Below are 22,546 nucleotides of genomic sequence, written 5' to 3'. Positions count from 1 at the left end.
AACAGTTTCACTTTTAGTTCGCTTAAATCAGTGAAGAGTGTCGTATAAACAGTCAAACCGGTCCAGACGCAAGATGCGTTGTTTGAACAGCTGTCAATTACATGAACTGTCACGAATGATGAGTCGTTAGCGGTTAGGTGCAATTGTTAATTTCCATGAACAAAGACGATCAACATCACTTATGTAGGAATGGGAGAAAGAGCGAGGCCGGTGCCCGCGGCAGTCGCTCAACACGCGCAATTCGATATGGTCAACTGTACATAATTACGTGCAGTCACAGTGCGGCATCACAGCGGCGAGGTTTTTGACGCGACTGCAAAACAAAAAAAAACAATTGACATTTGGCGCGCGTTTTGACATGTGTCCACCATAAACAAACATAAACTTAACCGAATGTTATCGAAACTAGTTTGGTGTACGAAAGTGAATTAACATTTTAACGTGTCGTGTAAGAGTGAATGTGAAAACGTGTTACGTAAGCCCAAAATCATTCGGATGTGTTGACGGATTTTTATAATTTTGCTTATTTAAATTGTGTACATACAAGGCCGTATGATGTTATAATCTATTGCCTTTATTGCCTTTATGATTTCTTTTTTATTCCAATTCTTATGGCTATGCCATTGTTTACCAGCCAGTCAAAAAACATAAACAATTACATGTGCATAATATTATGCCCATCTGATTAAACGAAATGATTACATTGATTAAATTCGATTACGAGTTATGGCCTTCTCTTAACGACTTAAATTAATTTGATATATTTTTACTTTTGTAAAGTTATATAATAACTATTGCTGAACTCATATTTAATTCATAAGATGTTCTAATAGACAGTTGCGATGTTTCAACGAGGAACTGATCTATTTATGAACAATAGCTGAGAAATTGCTTGTAAAGATAGAAAATTCTTAGAAAAACTTCGGAATAACCGCGATGTCGCGGCCTATTCACTGTCTTTCGTTTCGTGATATCTTGTTTAGGGATCGCATGGGTAGTATCAGGTGTTTTTTTTATATATGATTTGCATTTAAACGCTACAAAAAAATTATCGTTAATATGTACATTGATCCTTGAGAGTTTTCCGAATTTTCTTGACTTCGAATGGTCGGACATCAAGCTGTGTAAGTTTATTTACTTACTCTTACAGACATATTAATGCTAGGAAAGGTTTGAAGGATAGCTGTTTGAAGGTGGCTGTTTTCAAGGATATATAGTAACTCCTTCCATTTTATAAACTCCCGTCGATACCTATAATGTATAGAAAGACCATTTCTACCGTTTATGCGGTTCTTGTGTCCTTGCGGTCTTGGTGCTAAGGGGTGTCAACGTATGACATGTGATCAGGCTCTAAAACTTTTGTTTATATGGAGTTGTTCACATATTTATGAAAGGCAGTGAAAGCTCGTTAAAAAACTCATTCTTAAAACCCCGTCAACGGTCACACAGCAATTACTCGTAACCTCCACGGAAAAACATTTGTATAATTGTATACATTACAGACATTTTTGGGCCCAAAAACCTACGATTTCTCTTAAGCTTCAAGCACAAGCAGTAACAATAGCCGTCCACGTGGATATACAATGTTTAGATTTGTATCCTGACATTCTATCCTTTGTTTTGTATTGTAACCACGTAACCACAGAAGCTTGTACATAACTTTAGTCACATGTTCGCACCGCATCCCCTGTTTGAAGAACAATGGTCTAGACTAGAATGGTCTGGACTCTAGAGTGTCATGTTAACTTCGGTTTACACGAACCACATACTAAACTGTTTGGTTCGACATGCAATTATATTTTTTCTACGAGCACTTGTGTAGGTACACATTCTCACTAATTAAAGTTGATAATGAACGGTTACAAGCTTGCAAAATATTCTTATAGTGCTGATAAAAGATCTATCAACTAGTACATTGAAGATCAAACTAATAATTATAACACACACACATCGCATCTAAGACAAAATTCGAAACCTTCAAATCAAATCAAATTGAAAGAGCTGTATAAATGTCGTTTCATACAATTGTCCACAAATTTTAACTCCGCGGTTTCAAAATGTATGACTGACAAAACTTTAGAGTTACCTGAAGTCAGCCACTGATGTGTAACCTTGAGAATTGGATATATTATGTCTCCTTAGATATGTCTCCCTTATCCGTCGTGTCTCCCTTCTCGAACCATAAAGGGTTCTACCACCTTTAAAATTAAAGCTCACCATTATTTCAGAAATCATTGCACGGCAACTAAATTACCGGTTACTACGAGTATAATTAAGAGTAATATTAAGTAAGCATTAACATTTGCATGTTACATGAGATAGAAAGTAAAGACGTTGTCTATGCTTAGTTATTTTACGGTCTGTGGACGAAGCGAGGTTTCGTTGATAATCTGTTGCGTTATTAAATCTAGACGGCTGCTCTGTCACACCGTAAACAGGTGAAAGACGGGCGGAGATCTTGATAAATGATACGATTATTTGTCTCTATTTAACGTTGCTAAGATCCGTTTTTCTATGTCACTGTCATAGCAATCTTGCAGCTAATTTTGCCCATCATTCGTTTCTTTCCGATTTTTTTTGTGAAGGTAATTAATTCTTCAGTGTACCAAATGAGAATTCATATTTTAAGCAATAAAGTTATTTAGCCTCACTACATTTATGAAGTTAAAAATTTTGGTTATTTCATCACCATTAGCTCCAGAGATCTGTATTTGTTTTGATACAAGTCCGTGATTAGTTTTAATTGACTATGTACCAGTTAAACTGTACGCTTTTTTAAGGTTTACAAATAGGTGTGCAAATGTAGAGTCGGTATCGTTGGACATGTATGTCTTTAAATTACTGTTAATTTATACAAATATAACTCAAAGTGTTTTGAGAACAGTTCAGGATATAAATTATTTTTTTCAAATTTAAGAAAATTTCAGTACAGTTGCATATCGTCATTTTTTTACTTAAACTTTAGTTTTAAAGTCCTAATATGGCTACGATTTATAAAGTCACGTAATTTCGATTTTTACACTTACTGATTGCATTGTAGCATAAGTTCTGAACATGCGTGCCTTACCACGTTCCTATATAATTAAATCAACAGAGTCATTACAGAGAATTAATGAGCACACGACAAATTTGAGGAAGAATATTTTTTGTCGCACTTAATTGCTATTGAAATATTGAATTTTGTCGCAACCAAGTAAAGTTCTTTTTCCATGAAGGAAAGTAAAGTTGTTGACATGCCAGTATTAATTGAGGAAAACTTTTTTTATTGAATATCATTTTATCGTCTAAAATATCGAACAACGTTTTCATTCACAAATAACAGTAAAAAAAGTATTTCTTATCTATATAAAATATTAGATAGATAGGAAGGTACCTATATCAAAAATTTAAAATAAACTTTATTATACAGTAACCCGTTTACCTGAAAATAATTTTTAGTTTTTGTAGTCGTGATCTCATTCTGTACTTATAAAATTTCATTTAATTTTATTTTTAGTGTTTTAAGTACTAAATAATTAATCAACGTTTAGTGAAGGCCGTAACTCTTAAATTAATATGACATCATGCTATTTAGAAATAGTTTTTATTAAAGACTTTTGTTCGATGTAGGGGTGTAACACACAAAGACAATGTCTAGTTATAAGTGAACTGATTAGTAAAATTGTGAATGCGTATAGAGTACAAATAATGAATTCAAGTTACGAAAGCCCGTTTTGCATTTTACGTAATATCCTAATATAACCACGGAACTGTGAGATTTATTCAAATGAATATTCTGATAAACGATGGAAATTTTCTGTGCTCTTACTTAGCAGTGACAGTTAAATAACGAACCAGAGTGTACATAAAATGGCAAAGGACCGTACAAAAGAGGACAACTGTAACGCAATAGCAAGAATCATAAAGGACTTCTGTAGTTGCTCCGAAAATGGAGCGTGGTCGCCGGACATGACAACGGACAGAAAAGGGCCGTTTTTGAAGAGCGAGCTCACGAACATGTCAGCAATGCGCAGGCGCATCATGACGATCGCCAGACGAAAAAGTAAAGATGCTCCCGAACCACCAAAATTAAGCTACGACGGTGGCAGAGAAAAGAAATCAGAAACTCTCACATCGAATTTGATAAACACTACACTGAGCTCTCAAAATAGCACCATCAGACGGAACATCGACAACTTCCTAATATCGCGGCGACTGTACGCCTTAGACGAGGATATATACGAGAAACCGATACAGCACGTCAAAAACTCATCATGTGGAGAAAATTGGTCGTTGAGTAAAGCGTGGAGGAACAATAATTCAGATTTCTTCAACCGATCACCTACCCTCGATTCGAACAGATTAATCGACCGTAACTATTCTTGCTTGGAGCGGATAGATGAGATACCGCGTAGGAAGAAACGAGACAGACGACTAAAGGAACAGCTGCGGTACGATAGGAACATAAAGCGGCATATAAGAATACGAGTGATGCTGTCTTTGAGGATGAGGAGGTACGTGAAGAAGCGATTGAGGAAGCAGAATCTGACGTCGCAAAACGTGATAGTTCCGCCAAGGAGGTTTATAAGAGGGGCGTCAGTAACTTCGAGCTTCGGGACGAGGTCTTACAGGAGTGTGATGACGGATAAGCTTGGTGACGGGGCGGTGGTGTTCGATATCCACGAGGCTCGCAACTCCACGATGGAGCTGTGCCACGATTATGAAGAGGACCTCGACACGCTGGCGATCGCTTTACGCGCCGGTAACTTTAGGTACGTATAGGTGGTTAGAATTTATGATCCTACATTGATGAGAATGGACATGAATTTGTTTCACGATTTTGAATTGTTGTTATGTAGAATAAATTAAAGCAGCAGTGATAGCCTAGTGGTTAAGAAACGCGGCCTCTCGATCGAGGGGTCCGAGGTTCAAATCCCAGGCACGCACCTATGATTTTCAAATTTATGTGCGTATTAGAAATTAATTATCACTTGCTTAAACGGTGAAGGAAAACATCGTGAGGAAACCTGCATACCTGAGAGATTTATAAAAAAAATCTCAAAGGTATGTGAAGTCTACCAATTCGCACTTGGCCAGGGCGGTGGACTATGGCCTAATCCTTCTCATTCTGAGAGGAGACCCGTGGCCAGCAGTGGAACAGTAATGGGTTGATGATGATCATGATGATGAGAATCAATTAATGTAATTAGAGATGAGCTTTTCTGCCGTGCCCACTTTACATCTTATTCAAACTTATTACGTAAAATAACAAACGGATACGCTCATTACTATTTTATATTGTTTAGAGATGTTGATAATATCTGTAAACATTATAAGATCGATAAATCTAATACTTGAAGTCAGATAATTTGCTGAGGGTATAATGGATCTAGAAAACAATGTAGAGTGTAATTCTAAATAATATTGCCAGTACTATTAGTATGAGTTTTTACGTTTTTACAAAAATGTCTGTTTTATTTACGTATTTCCTATACATTTCCAATCAGTTCTGATACAGTCCGCTGGGGGCGCTGATTGGGAATGTATAGGCTACGTTAACAAATAAAGTCATTTTTGTAAAAACGTAAAATCTCATACTAAGGGTACAGGTCTGTTTTCATTATATTAACAGTAATCCTATAATGTTATTAGGTCACACTCACACCAGGTTGACAGAAATTAAATTCAACACATCCGGACGCGATGTTTGCGATGGCTAACCACCGTGACACGCCATTGTCATTTACCCCATCAGCGACATCGACTTGTTGGCGCGTAACATAATATCATTTTACATACGTGAATGTCATTACCGACTAGTGTATATCGCAGTTAAATTACTATATTAATAAATATAGTTCAAAAAACTAAAAAACACGCTTTTATGATAAAATCAAGTAAAAAGTAGAAAATAATTTTCAATCTAGGAATCAATTAAGGAACAGTAAATTGTATAATTGTGGAAAAAGTGTGGGATGTTCCACTTATCAATTTTCGAAAAGCACCCAATCGTTAATTCTGAGGATGTTGATAAGGACAATGGTACAAAACTATTAAAATCGTGTTTTGTCATCGATTTTTGATAATTTTTCAAAATTTTGATTTAATCTGAACGTTCAAAGTGGATAGAAATCGGGTTCAAAGATTCCGTTACTGTTACGTACATACATACATACAAACATACAACCCAAGCTAATAAAAGCGTGTTAAAAAATAAAAGCTTGTAAAAACACTTTCTACACTGACAGTCACAGACCCACACTAGGATTCCGTGTATCGTCGGAGTCGTGGACACAAACACACACACAAATACACACGTAGAACATTTAGATCTAAAAACACTGTCCAAATTGATCATTCAGATGTCTGTCTGGCCGAGGATCGAACCGAACTTTGCGCGTCAGATGTATGGTGACCGCTCCGCTCCGTGGGTCGTCATGTCGTCATTAGTCGTTCAATTAACTGCCTAGCTTTAGGTTATTAACAAATCATCTTTTCTCACAAAATTACGGTTAAAATGCGCCCTAAAGATAAATTAAAGGTTTGTCAACAAGTGTGCATTAAAACGTCTGTACCCTTACCAGGAGTTTTTACGTTTTGACAAATATGACTGTTTTGGTATTTGTTTACGTATTGGTCTATACTATTTCGAAGTTCTGACACAATCCGCTAGGGGCGCTGATTGGAAATTATATGGGCAAATACGTAAACAAATACCAAAACAGTCATATTTTCAAAACGTAAAAACTCCTGGTAAGGGTACTGTATACGCGTTTCATTGTACGACGCTAATTTCGGCGGTGCGGCGTCGCAACGCGTTTATGTGCGTCGGCTTTCAATGGCAGTTATTACACTGAAAGTACCCATGAAATAAATAAATAAATAAACACTTTCTACACTCAAAGCCCCACACTAGGATTCCCTGTGTCGTGGGGGCCATGGTCACGCACATAGACAAATACACAAACACCCAGACCAAGAAACAGAAATCTAAATTCATCATTTAGATATCTGTCCGGCCGGGGATCGAACCCGGGACCCTTTGCGCGTCAGACCGGTATAGTGGCCGCCTCGCCACGCGGGTTCGTTCACACTCATTGAATTCGCTATTACTCCATTCAATTAAGATTTGCCCACCCAAGAGGAGCTATAAAACCTTATAGCTAACAAAATGTCAAGTAGGTATTTTGTCATGTCAGTTTAATATTATAATTAAAGTTTAACAAATATATAAATGTTGGCTCGTCTTGGCTTGGCTCTTACGAAAGGATATTCGATTGCAATCGATTGTGGCATCATTTCTTTACTGTATTTTGTATACAGTATTATAGATAATGTTTTTATGTGTTCAAATACCTGTCGTTGTTTTGTAAATGTTTAAGCGAAAAAATATATAAACCAAATTACTAATTTAAATATACAACAGATTTTTTTAAATTGTATGTCTATTTATAACCAACCAATATATCCAAGTGTGACCTGCGTCTGTGACCACGTGGCAGAGCGGTCACCATGCTGGTCTAATGCGCCAAGGGTTAGGGGTTCGATCCCCGGCCAGATAGATATCTGAATTTTGATCTTGTATCTTTGTTCTGGGTGTTTGTCTATTCATTTTAGGGTGTACCCATGGCACTTACGACACAGTATCTTAGTGTGAGGCTGTGAGTGTAGAAAGGGTCTAAAGCGTTTATTGTTAGTTATAGGTCCCAGGTGACAGTTAGTAGAATATAAATATACCTTCATACTAACGAATGCTGGTAGTGCGCAAATTGGTTGAAGAACTTTAGGTATTTATATGTATAATAAGATTACTATTTCAAATGGCAAGTTACCATTTTATGTTGACAAGTTTTGATGTCTAAATTGTTAAGACATCAAGATTGATGTGCTAATAAGGATTTGATTACGAGTAGATTTAGATTGAAAAGGCATATTAATAGTAGATCAAAATAGTGTGGGTGTTAGTGTTGTAATCTTTGGATATGTCATAAGTTATACAAGTATTGCAGTAGACCATTTATTGTAAGTATTGCATTTGAAGAATATTTGAGATAACTCTCTCATCTATTTCTACCGAATAAGAACAACGTTGAGTTCTGCTGTATTCTGGTTGTGATAAATGTGATAGGATAGAGCGGATTAAAAAATAGAGAGGCTTTCCGACTAAGTCATCAATTAAAGTTACATTATTGTATCTTTTTTACGTTTAGGTTATTTAATATTTTTTGTCATCGCATGCCGATATTGGCCAAATATGTCTCATTGATCAAATATAACATCTTGTGTGATTTCAAGCAATAAATAAATAAATGAATCTGTGATCAACCTTTCCCAGGGCTCCAATTCTGCATGGAGCTGATAGCCGTGGGTAATAGTGTTGATTTCAACATCAGGTTGATTCGTACGTCGTAGGATTGCGAATGTAAACATTCACTACTAATAAAAAATATTGATAAGTATACGTATTTTTGCTTGTAGTATTGTATATTACGGGACTTGCAAGATTGAAAGCAAAATTCTAATATGCCTACTCGATAGTCTTGTAAATACAATTATATCGTTGGTGGCACTTACGATTCATTAAGTGGACCACCTGCTTGTTACATCAATTTCATAATCTATACTAATATTATAAAGAGGAAAGGTTTGATTTTTTGTTTGTTTGTTTGTTTGTTTGAAATGAATAGGCTCCGAAACTACTGGACCGATTTTAAAAATTCTTTCACCATTTGAAAGCTACATTATCCACGAGTAACATAGGCTATATTTTATATGAAATATATTTGGTAAATAGATTTTGAGGCGGTATAAAGTTTGCCGGGTCAGCTAGTGAAATATAAAATTTGATTAGGAATAAATGTCGCTAACAAGAATATAGTTAGATTTAGCTCTTAAATCAATTACGATAATCTGTTTGTGCTACTTCCGTCAATCTGAACGTAACACTAATAAAACATACGTTACGATAAACTAAATTAGTTTCAATAGACTGTATCATTATGTCATTTCGTATCTCATATGTTCGTAATATGCGGAATGGCATATGTAAGGAATTTATTTAATTTATTTACAGTTGCATATGCACTGGTTGTCTCCGTCGGAATAATCCTAAGTATGCTGGCATAAAGTGTAATTTACGTTGTAAAGAGCTGTAATACGGGGTTAAGGATGATGTCATATTGCGTCCGTGGAACGAGAAACAGGAAAATGGGGAATTAAATTTAATGGAAAAGTGCTGTTAGTTAATATTAGAGGATATGAAGAGATAAGAGATGTTAGCCAACTGTACCTATCGTGCACAAATTTAAATTACTGTATCTATTATATTACGCATAGGTCTTTTATTAATTACCTCAAATATAAAATGAATACAATACATAATTATTATGGTCAATTATTTCTACATAATATTAATAAAACCGAGGCATCTTATAACAGTATTTGAAACTTCGCTTACTAATTAGTGATCGAAGATTTGAAAGGATACACTACTGTAATAATTTTATTTTCACACTCTATTTGTATCCTTCTTACTCTCTGAGAAAATCTGAGCCAATAAGGTAAAAGACAAATGACAATGCTGATTTTATTTCACCTTGTAAATACATAATGTAGATTGAATTAATGTAGGTAAATGCTCCTTTGTCCTAGTCTGAAATGTATGAAAAAACAGTGGTCTGTATAACAATTCTCATCCTTTATAACTAACTCTGTAACCGCATTAACATCCCTAAGACAATCAAGGCTTTAAGGCTTGATTAATAAGATACTGACTAGTGAATAATATGCTCCTTTAACATTTGGTACATAAATACAGTAGTAATTTCTTAAGTGCGATAACAATTTGTCGCTTGTCATTTACTCACGGTCAGTGGGACCCGTAATTGAAGATTGCGGTCCCGTATTTGTGACCGGTTCGGACGTAAATGGGCTAATCGGCTAACGGTGGAACAAGGAAAAGTGAAGGATCGTTTTAAAGCCTCCAAGAAACCGCTATAGGCTCCTATGAAAATGCTTAGTCTTGATGCTTATTGCATGATATTGCCACTTATAACACGCAAGTTTATGTTTTATTTAGTAATGCTGAATAAACATATAAAGGTATATAGATATAATTATTAAATAACACGAAAGTTAAATAACAAATTAGTAGAAGTATTTCTGACATACCTTAAAAAAAAGATTTTATCAGAGTGGAAATACTACTCGCATTTAAATTTTAAAACAATATTTTTTTATTTACTTTATTGGTTGCTTACAGAATTTTTGTATTATATGTTATTATTGATGTGCGTTGTTTAATTATAGGTACATAAACGTGATGAATGTTTAATATCAAAATTATTTTGTTAGCGACTTTTATCAGCGCCATCTATGATCGAGTGGCTGTACTATAATATTCTTATGAACGTTCGACTAGAGAAGCACGCTACCATAGTTATGGAGCGAATGTGACTTTAATGTAGCTACCTGCCGAGAGATGACACTGTATAGAAAGCGTGCGTAGCAAGCGCGTTGATGTCTAATCTATGGCAAAAATATAGTAAGATAAAATATTTTTATGTATGTAATATCTAGATTTCGCTAGAGTAATATAAAAGGGTGATGCAACAATAAGAATTTTTAAACTATTTACATGTGTGACACTTAAAACAGAGCGTAAATTTATTAGATTTTCTTTATATACATATTATAACAACCTTTACAAAATTAATTTTGTGGAATGTATTGGAAACATCCGTTTGTAAAACAGTGCTGAAATTCCGATTACATGTAAATTGGTTATTGCTGAACAGAAGTCCAGATACATAATGAAGCTAAATATGTCGTCAATACGCATGGAAAATCGGTGTGGAAATTATATGCCTTATTTTGTAACGCGCATTAAATTTATGCATTATACTATATGGTAGTTTAATTTAAAAAATATAATTTAATTCATAATAAAATAATAAAATTGTAAAAGTTAAAAAAAAATGCAAATGAAAATATGAGTTTAGATTTTTTGAAACCTGTTTGAAATCTCAAACTTGTAAGAAATTATTTATTTTCCGTTCTAAGTCATTCTCGGCATTAAATAAAAGTTGTATTAAATTAAGACGTACTAGTACTCTAAATAGTCTCAAAAAATGTAAAGGAATATATAAAGGAAAATATAAAGGAGTTTCTTCTAAACTTTCTTTTTTATAAAGTCTTCATCATCCTTCTCATTCTGAGCGGAGACCCGAGCCCAGCTGTGGGACAGTAATGGGTTGGCGATGGAACTCTAGTTGTAAGTCATCATTGGTCTTACAGGAGCGGTCGGCTAGCGGTCGAGGGGTGGTGGTGCGGGCGCACGATGCCGGCGGGCGGGCGCGCCAACAACGGTGCGCTGGCGCTGCACTACGCCGCCGCGAGAGGCTGTCTGGACTGCGTGCGGTTGCTGACCAACACCACGCCTGATGTGTCGTGAGTAAAAACACAACAGTTTTTTTTTATATTAAGGGGTAGAACTCTTTTTGTGCGACTACCATCGCACAGATTTCTGCCTAATAATAGACTGCTATTGATAGATATACTTATCCAACGTGTTAAAACTGTAGCCCTCAGGGGTATAAACACACCTATGGCTGACCTCAGGTTAAACTCTAGTATAACAACACACACACAGTTAAAAACAGATGTCCATGGTCGGCATTAGCTACGTACCATCAGGAGTACTGTATACTCAGCTGCTACTGCTATATTAAAAGAAAAAGTAAAATGAATTCGTTTAGCTATAATAATTTTCAAATGTACCAAATCGTCTGTGATGTAACAGACAGGGCACTTGCTCTATTACCAAGTAATTGGAGATATTTGGCGAATTTACCATTACGTGGATAATATACATTTTTGCAACATGCAGAAACACATAGTACCTACTACACGAAATACATGTGCAATTGTGCGAATAATGATAGCATCTATGATACACTATGATACTTATTAGATGCTTAATTCGATTGGCAAATGTTGACGACGTTATATTTTACTTACAACACGTCTTAAATCAGAACAGAGAGGAATTGATTGCAATAGGCATAGATTTTCACAAGCTTTATTAACTATATATAAGAGAGCATTTGGACGTTAAGGCAATCCTAACGAAGCGATATCGAGTAAAATTTACAAAAGTGATTTGAACTTGAAAATATTTACAAGAAATAAAATAATTCTACATAATTATTCGTTTTAACATGTTGTTAAGTTAAAATAGTTTTAATCCAGTAATTAGGTAAGTTTATTTTTTTTTATATTTTAAATTGACGTCAATCTTCTGTAAAGTTTGCACAATAAGGCCTTTTAAGCGCTATTAGCCTTCTTTCTTAGTTCATTTAACATTGATGGTAAATATTTTTGTTACAAAGCTGTTAGAAATGTGAACTATTCCCAACATTTACTGCAGAATAAGCTAAGTATCTATCTAAGTAATCTCTTCACAGTCGGCTGCGCTAATCGACCATGCGTTATCAAATGAAGTGAGCTGCAAGAAACATATTATAGCAGGAATGTTTTTGTTTGCTCGCCTCCATTTTAACTGTCCAGTCACGATAGGTAACGGAGTTCTGGACTCCTAACTGTTCCTGTAATTGCTAAGTACAATGTCCGTAACACAATAAAGTAGTAGGTGAGGGTGTTAGTGTATCTGTGGATTATGGGGGCCTAGACTGATATAAATTGCAGTATCTAGATCTAGAAAAGGCTTGACAAATTAAGTGACACTAGAAAACTATTTGCTATTAATGTTTAGGTGTGTATTTTCACGGCTGAATGATACTAATATTAATAATAGAGAAATTATATTCAGGTTAAACTTTATTATATCTTTTGTCATATTGAGCTTAATATGCGGTTATCTTTAACTATACGATTACTTTGCGATATCTTATAGACTGAAATGATTTAAACGCTTTGTGAGACTGCTCTAAGGGTAGTTTCACTTCATAGAACGTGAGTTTTTTTTCTAAAATTTTGAGAAAATCTGATTTACATAATCTTAGATAACTCTACTTTTTGTCAGATTATAATCTGTATAATCAACTAACTTATATTGAAAGTTGAATTATAGTAATTATTCACAAATAACCACCGATTTAATCAATTATCGTTCATAAACGTTCATATTCTAATTAACTTAATTGTGCTCTAATTGACGGAACTTTAGCAACGCAAAAAAAACGCCACGACGAATTGTCAAAAAAACTACAGCCATCCCAATGAACATTTTAACGTTTATTTATTAGCGCGATACGACAGCAGTTGGATGCGCAGGCGTAGAGAAAGCGTTACCGAATTAATTGCGCTTATCCGAGATCGCACCAAATCTGTGCATCTTTACACTTCGCTACCAGGATCTGGTAACGTCTGCTGCCCTGGTACTTTGTATACTGGCGCTAGTAACCTTAATTTTCTATTGTTTTCTTTTGTTGTTGTTTATTTTAAGTGTTTTAGTAATCAATATTGTATTTGTTTGCTAATGAGACGAAATGTTTCTAAGATCTACATTTCTGATATTGAAGTTAAAATTTACTGTACCTACTGAACTGTATTGTTGTAACCACAATTGCTTTTTCCATGTACTGTGTTCGGTATTCATAGCATTTCTCTGTAGAATATTGACTCGATCTGGATAGGAATTAGCGAATTACATAAGGTTGCAATATTTCATTTGTATACTTTTAAAAGGCAAACTTTTATGTAAGTATATATTGTTTAATTTACACTTTATTATAAATAGAGAACAGAAGAAATGTGTTACTCAGGGGTAAAAAATGCTTAAGTGTTTTTCATAATTACTGGAGCATACACACACATACACACAGTGTATGCACATTAAACACACACATGTATATAATAAAAAATGTAATATGGAACATTGTTACAACAACAACTAATGCTCTGTAACATCATATGCACCTAATTCCAAATCGATTCGTGTCATTTTATCTTAAACGCTCTACTTTCCTAACAAATGTAATAACACTGTCAATTGTGATAATTTATATTATTATAACCTATCTTCTTCATAACGACACTTTGATTAGCCAATTCTCAATTTTATGTCTTAGTATATAAAGTTTATGGAGAGCGCCTTTGGGAAATGGATGGAACATTTATCATTTGGAGTGGAATACTATCCATCATATGTAATAGTTTGCGCTGGACGGTAATGACGGCTTTGGAATGAGTTTTATTGTTCGTTTATATTTACAGAGGAAAGTTAAACAGTCAATGTCCGCTAGTACTGGATCTAAGTCTACATCCTGCGGCTGGACATGGAATACTTCAGTGGTAACGTTGGTTTATTTTGGTGGAGAAACTCTGGGGATAAATTACGTAGAATATCAACGAACTGCTTAATACCCTCCGTATGATCGATGTTTTTCTTTATTAGAGGCCACTAGTGTTAAAGGCCGGTCAGTCATTCAAAAATTGGCTGCGATTTCTGATCTGATAAGTTGATCGAGACAGGTTTGGTTATATTGTAAATGTGCACTTAAATAAGGTCTAAACTTTAATCAAAGAGTAGTTTCAGATCTGTGGAAGAAATAAAATCTAAAAGGTATTCATTTTAAAAACAAAACAAGACTGCTTTAAATAATTAACTAAAAGGGAAAGTATAATACCATATGTTAATTTTACAATGTAGATAATTCAAACACACCTCATATGTACATCGTACTAGTATATGTCTCCCTTACACGATAACATGAAGATCCTACATTCAGATTTCAGATACACTTTTTTTATATATTAAAATATGACAATGTAATATTTGTTTTACATTGCGTCCTCTATGTCTAACGGAGTATTCACGGAGCATTTCCTACGGTGAAAATAAAAACTAAAATAATTATGCAGTACATAATGTGGATGACTATTAGTAAGTGGGTGAGTGAGTCTTAACGTTAGGCTTTGTGCTTAGCGACGGAATTCCGCGGAAACGTAAAAGGGGAGCTCAAATGACGAGATTTAATGGTTAATAGAAATAATCTACATAGAAATACATTTACATGTCTACTTTCTGCACGTCTAGCTTAAAACTTGAGCATAGTGACGTCACAGTGGAATATTTGTAAAATGAGAAAAATGTTATCAAACGTATTGTAAACCTTTTCAAGACTAATTCCAAGTCATTAGTTATAGTCCGCGTAAAACTGCTAGTCCGCTCTCAATATAGAAATGAATCGCATCGCCATAGTAAATTGTATGACTACACCTGTTCCCGACAAGTTTAGAGCGGACTAGCAGTTTGGCTCGAACTATACCCGCTATCCGCTCCGCTTGTCACCAATCGAAAACAGTAGCACGGTACAGCCCAGAGCAATACTAGTACTAGTAGCAGTAGCGCCCCAGTCGAGTGATACGCCACTCACCGTGCGCTCGCGCCGAGTGCACCGCGAACCGACCACTCGGATTTGTTATCTGTACTTGTTTTTATTTACAATCTGTGGCAATTCGGGGATTGCGCGCGATGTGATTTTAAATTTGGATATTTTTTAAAGCTCAAGGAAATTGTGATTATGATTTGATTTAAATTTGCCATCGTTATCGTCAACTCATTTTCATCCCGGGAACAGATCTTTTCGAAAAATAAGGTTTTAGGCCATAATTCACCCTGCTGGAGAAATGCGGATTAGTTATTTCAGGCGGTATTTTTGAGTAGCGTTAAACAATTTTATGTCACAATCTTGGTTTAATATTCCGATTAAAAAATTGTTGTGATTATAAATGACGAAATACTTAAACTGTTCTATTACTTCGACCTTCGTTTTTATTCGCTAGTTCTACTTAACTGTTCAGAAGCCAATTAAACAATAAATAAATTCGGATAACGACTTCATTAATATTATTACAGTTTCTTTGGTTACAGATTTGCATAAGAGATATAATGTTTATAAGAGCGCAAAACATTACATTTTTGCGACTTTACCTTATTATATTAGTTTTCTTTCTATTACGTTATACTCTAAAATAAATTTCTATTTGTATTTAATGTTAAATGTAAAGTATATTTTAATTAGTAGATCGTCCATAAGCTTAAAATATTTGGCGTTAGGTGTGTGAGTAGCTTGCTAACACGATAATGTATGATTGATTTAATTTACCCAATTTTTGATCTAAGTCTTTTTATATTCCATTATTACGTTCGGCTCCTCTAACAACTAGGGTAGGTCTTGAGTACCCCAGTGAATGATACACTCTACCTTGCTTCAATGGTCAGCCATATTTTATTTCGCCTGCAATGTTTAGTAAATAACTCTCTGCAATTGGATAAGATATAGAATAAACTCCACTACACTGTTCCAATTGAGAAATTTATTATTACTGAAATTTATTATTATTCATCCAAATTACAGATAAATTATTAACTGCGAAATATAGATGTCAAAATGACAGGTAAATTATCGATCATATATTAGCAGTGTCAAAATGACAGTTACTTTTTTATTTGTATCTGTGCAAACTGTCAAAATATCTCATACTAGAGTAAAGAAATTACGCGTAGAAATGTAGCGGTATGCGCAGATTTGCGCTTTCTTCCTCTTGCGCGATGTGGAATGTACAAGAGATACTGTCGCAATTTATGCGCGCTACTGCTTCACGCTTCAGTTTACCCGTTATCTACTTGATGATACGTATGGGGGTTTTAATTGAATTAAGATGGATACAACATTGCAAGTTAATGTTGAGATATAGATACACCCTCAATATATTTTTTATCTTTGTGAAAGTAATTTTCAAATAGTCTCTAATTTGTCTTCAAAAACACAGTTGAATGGGTATCTGTAATTACCTACTTATTCCATTTATACATTCTGTAGATAATTCAAAAATAGTCAAGAATTGTATTTGGGAGCCCAATTCATTTGATATTTGGCTTAAAAATTCATCAGGTGACAAAATTTTGTTGTCATATGCTCGGAATACACCTTCATAAGAAAATTTGTTACTGCCAACAAAATGAGAAACTCATAAAATAAGCTTCAAATTTTCTAATGTAATCCGATACATGAACAATATTACGACAAATCTATGAAATATTATAACGGACTTCATGTTTCCATCCACTCGTATATATCGTTATCTATGCTTATCAAAAATAAAAATATCATAGCCACGCTAAGTACACTTTCTTATTTTCTGTTCAGTGTTCTTGATAGAATGCGCAAGAGATTACGCTTTTACTACTTATATACATTCTAATTCATCTGTTTCTAATGTAGATTTCATGAGTATGCATTTGTTATTTATTTCATTTCATTTTAATATTATAAACATTGGCATAGTATAATTACAGCTGCCAGCGGCTCTTTACTTTGGAATTGTATTCGCTTTCCTATTATAAGCTGACAGAGATAAACATACTTTTAAAATATATTGATCTTTATTAGGGGTTGGTAATCCTCATCTTTGTAATCCGTGGCACCTACTAAATATATTCGTACCTATATAAAACACTACTTTATTTTATTTCGGCATGCCGCATTTTCCGCGTCTTCCTTTCGGACATAAAGTACAAAATTTACAAATTAAATACAGTAAATTCAAATCCTTATTTTCGCACGTGAAGTCCAAAAAGGTACCGAAAAGTTTGCTGACCGTTTTTTGATAGCAACACTGGTTCATATCGCATTATATAAATCTAGGTGAAATCAGTAAAGCTTAACATCGATTGGTAAGCTTATTCTTGTTATTTTGACAGCTTGTGGACTTATAACAATATTTTTCATACATAGAGCATTAAAGCTTTCCAAAATATTGTAATTTTTGTTCATTACATTTTAAATCAAGATTGTTTGACACGTGTTTGCTAAAATCGAATTGAACGTTAATTGGAGATATCTAATGGTACAATTTCATTTAGTATATAACAAATATCTAATAGACAGTGAAAGTGTAGGTACAAATTAAATCATGTTGTAACTATTGCAATGAATATCTTAGGAAGTGACTAAAGGGATATTCTTGCTGGGGATCTTCCTAAATTCAGAGGATCTTGTCATGTTATAAGTTTTAAACAAAAACTCGACTGCTTTTAAAAGGGCCGAAATTATTTATTTATTTATTTATTTATTTAAATAATCAGGAATATAAATTATCAGGAATTAAGTCGCATAAACCGCGTCGAAATAGAAACCTATGTACCTATGTATATCTCCTGTGTAATAATCCATCAAGCCCTTTAATTGTATACGCCCATTTAGTAATGGTTATACTTTGCAAAAATTGTTTAAGATTGATTAGTATCAATCTTAACCAATTTTTGCTGATTCCGATTCGGGATTTGACTAGTTACTTAGGTAGGCAAAAAAATGTGAAATTTCGAATTATCAGATTTTAGTAGATACATCCACTTGAAAAAGATAAAACACCCTTTAACGCAATGGGTTAAGTTATAGTTATCTTAACCGCTCTACTTATAAACGTAAATATATACCGCTAGTGATAAAAAGTCATATTGTAAGTGATCTATTAAAAATTAATTAGATCAGGATAGCGCGTGATGAAACACATCGCTTCATTTCCTCCAAGATATTTCTGCAAATGCACAATCAATGAAAACGGATAAACTGTCAATCGCAAAAAACTTTGATAAAGTTACTCGTACAGTGTCGGAGTCAGGCGAAGCGAGTATCGCTAGGCATTTATCATCTTCATACGTCTTGTCCAATTTGTGCTAAATTGTTTTTCTGGCAAAGATTTAAACGTACGATTACAAAGTAAGATTAATAAGTAAAGTAAGTGTAAAGAATAAGTTATTAAAAAATCATTTCTTAAAAAATACCATTTCAAATTCATTGTCTACGGCATTTGAAAATAAGCACGTTATACCATCTCAAGCTCTGAAAGTGTGAATTTATCTTGACATCAGATTTCACAAAAATGTAGAGATACCTAAAATAAAACCTCCAATATGAGACGGACAATCAAATACTAAAAAATGTTTACAATTGTCGTATCGTTTAACACAAGGTCGTATCCAGTTTCTTACTTTCCTATAGTTTTATCATGTAGAGTTTACAGAAATACAATAGCTTCGGTTAGTATAGCTTACTATATGCTCAGTCTTAAATGATTTATCGAATAAATTGACTGTTTCAGAGTGGATGAGTTCTTTTGCCAGTTTTTATGTCTTCTAATGTTAAGAATCTTACTTTTTTAAACATAAGGCAGGAAATACGCTACTTCTGATTCTAATAGCGCTCAGCTGTATATCAATGATACAATTTTGTTGTCACTATGATGTTAAGTCGAAAGTACGAGTATAAAATCGGGTTATTAGATGCGTTAAATGTCGACATTCATAAAGTGAGAATAGAACTTTTACTTGAGCACGAAATTTTAAGGAAAATTATGAGATTAAAATGTTGCATTTTAATTTGACTCTACTTTGGTAACAGTGAATAAATTATAATCACAATTATTTGGGCTCTTCTTTAAAAAGTTAATTATAATACATATGGTTATAATATGTGTAACATAATCAATATATAATTTATGCAAATATTTTTGTCAACAGCAATATAAACCATGTCATAAAATGTAGTTAGTCTAAAAACTTTTTTGCAAAAAGTTTTAATTCATGAATAACGAAAGCGATGTAATAACTAATGTAACACGAGTGTGACAGTTATCAGACTAGTGTGACAGTGTAATGTGAGTTTAGACATACAAAATGGCCACATGTCCGCGCCGAGAGCGACCCCTGCGGTCCGCTTCCACCAGATTGAAGTACTCGAAGACGATCCCGGCTAGCACCGTCAGGTGGGTATATGTTTTATCAAGTGTGCAGTCGACTATTGAAGTTATGAACATATTCTGTTGCAAGATACACTGATATGACATGCTTCTTTAATCATCATCTACCCATTACTGTCCCACTGCTGGGCACGGGTCTCTTCTCAGAATGAGAACGATTAGGCCATAGTCCACCGCGCTGGCCAAGTGCGTATTGGTAGACTTCACATACCCTTAAGATTTTTTTTTTATAAATCTCTCAGGTATGCAGGTTTCCTCACGATGTTCACCGTTTAAGCAAGTGATAATTAATTTCTAATGCTTCTTTAATAGGTACAGCTAAAACGGGCATGCAGTTTGATTTAATATCCGACTTGTTAAGGAATTAAATTAAGTTTTGTTCCTGTTTCCGTAGGAACTTCAGGATAAGAAGTATGTAAAATATATATACATACAAGGGGTATATAAGACCTATATAAATCTTATATGTAAAGCGCAATGTTACGCAATTGTTCGCAAATGTTGCGCAATTACGTTACGTCAATCGATTAATTACTTTTCGAGTTTTGTTAACATACATATGAAAGCTGAACTTAAATACATAAACGAGAAAAGGACAAAGTCTTCGATAAAAATTTGTACTGCACGCATAGATTAGTAAAGATTACTCACTCCTAACTAGAAAATGTGCCCAGTTTTGAGAATTGAAATACTTGCGTAAAAAAGTTTTGCCACGTCTCCGTGCTAAAATATCCCTAAAATATTTGAAATAATTATTTATTTATTATGTAAATTCATGTAAATTACGCAGTATTAGTTATTTATTCGTAAATTTTCTCTAAAAATGTTTTTATTTGTCAAGAATTCAAAAAACGAACTTACGATAATAAGCCATTTGTGGTTTCATTCAATTTCAAGGCGGCGAAGTATCTTTACTAATCTATGACTGCACGTATATAAAATTGCGATATATGTAAAGATTATTTTTTCACTTATTCGCAGTTAGAAGGAAATTGTTAAGAAAGCGAGCGAGGTAATTCTAAAGAAAAATCCAACTAGGTAATCATATACAGCAATCTTTACACATTACGACATAGATAGCTACTATAATCCACTTAATCTTTCGTCGAAATTAACTCGTCGTAGTCGTGACGAGTGACCGCATTTTTCTGACCGTTTACACCATGCGATAGTCACGTAACCTTATAATTATTATAATTTGTTGTAGCCGCCTCTATTATTCTCGCCCTACGCATAGTGTAGGTAGCGTATAGAGGCGGGTGCCAAATAAAAGTAGCTATTTTTTGTATGTAACTGTACCCTTACCATGAGTATTCAAAAATCCCACAATTTTACGTTACGTTCCAATATTCTGTTTCATTTGCTTCAGTAGACTGAGTAAACGTAACAATAAGTAAGTGCTCAAGTATTTTTGTCCGCCCCACATGTTCGCAAAAAAGAGAGACAAAACATAAAGCGCCATTTTGTCAATTTAGACATTTAATGTTACGTTACTGACTCTATAGTTCTAATACAGTCCGCTAGGGGCGGTGATTGGAAATCGTATGGGCAAATACGTAAACAAATACCAAAACAGTCATATTTGTCGAAACGTAAAAACTCATGATAAGGGTACTGGTGTCATTTGACTGTAAAACTTTTATGCCCCATTGCTAAGAACGGAAAGTACGTGTCTCTCCCTGGGAAAGGACGTAGTGTGATTTCCAAATATTATAGAAGACACATTAAACAAGACATTTCATTCGTCGTAATGTTGTTGTTAATAAAAAAATGTTATAAATTTGCCAAAAACTATTTAAGAAAGTTTAAAAACATTTTCGGTCTGACTAGAGTTAAATTCTTTTTATTACCTAATATGTATTTTTATATTTAATAGAGAGTTCAAAATGTACAGAAAAGTTTTGTACTAAGCCAAGATTTTACTACTTTTTAAATGTATCTATTTTAATTGGTATCAACGAATAAGCAATACCTATTTTGTAAAAGCTCAATTCATTCATTTTAAATCAGAAGTGTAAGTTATCTGTGCGTCAATCGATAGACAAATTCGATTTACATAATGCGAAACATATTAAGTGTAATAAGAAAGGTTCGTACATTTCATGTCATAATCAATCACTATGAGGCAATAAACTTTATGGTCATTACTATAATATTTATTACACAATCTTGTAACAGATTTGTATTGAATTATTTGATTAGATGCTGTATGAAACTATGTATCATTAATTTGATTTGTAAACATGCAATCAACATATATGCTGACTTTTTTATGTTAGATACTCATAGGAAACAAACGAGCACGCAGTCCATCTGATGGTTATTAGCAACTGCCGCTCATGGGCATCTAAAATCAACGCCAGATAGGATTAGTTCTTCTTGGGGTCGGCCACAGATATGTTACTATCCCTACCCCTGCAATTGAGAACTCAGTCGGAACTCTTCGTATGAGTGTTTCACTTACAGAACACACTTCAAACTAAAATTATGAGACAGTAAAACACTTGCAATGAGGCAGAAATAAGTGCGGTGGTGGTGCCTCCTGAATCTATAACGGGTTATACCAACTTTAAATGTTCAAATAGGTAATGTTAAACTTCAACGTTAGAAGCTAGTAATTACGTAAAATATCTCTCTATTATAATATTGTACCTACTATATTCCCATTTGGTATTATAAATATAAATATAGGTAATATAATATTTATAATAGAAGATAGGATCCATAATATTATGGGACCAACCTTCTACAAAATAGAATATAATATATAGTATATAAATAA

At 34.0% G+C, this 22,546-nt stretch overlaps 1 protein-coding gene across 1 annotated transcript in view; it reads left to right on the top strand.

Moving 5' to 3' along the window:
- The first annotated feature begins 194 nt into the window (after positions 1 to 194).
- f (espin protein forked) overlaps positions 195 to 22,546 on the top strand; it is a 62,549-nt gene continuing 40,197 nt past the window's right edge. Inside the window, exons 1-3 of the mRNA XM_073089070.1 lie at positions 195 to 475; positions 3,610 to 4,751; positions 11,275 to 11,427. Of these exons, the coding sequence (XP_072945171.1) occupies positions 3,850 to 4,751; positions 11,275 to 11,427 (1,055 nt within the window). The 5' untranslated portion in view covers positions 195 to 475; positions 3,610 to 3,849. The remainder of the gene's footprint in view (positions 476 to 3,609; positions 4,752 to 11,274; positions 11,428 to 22,546) is intronic.

The sequence above is a fragment of the Epargyreus clarus genome, unplaced genomic scaffold (assembly GCF_041222505.1).
Source record: "Epargyreus clarus isolate Ecla_fem2 unplaced genomic scaffold, WU_Ecla_fem_2.2 ptg000027l, whole genome shotgun sequence".
Taxonomy (NCBI): Eukaryota; Metazoa; Arthropoda; class Insecta; order Lepidoptera; family Hesperiidae; genus Epargyreus; species Epargyreus clarus.
This window is presented reverse-complemented; position numbering and strand designations above follow the sequence as displayed.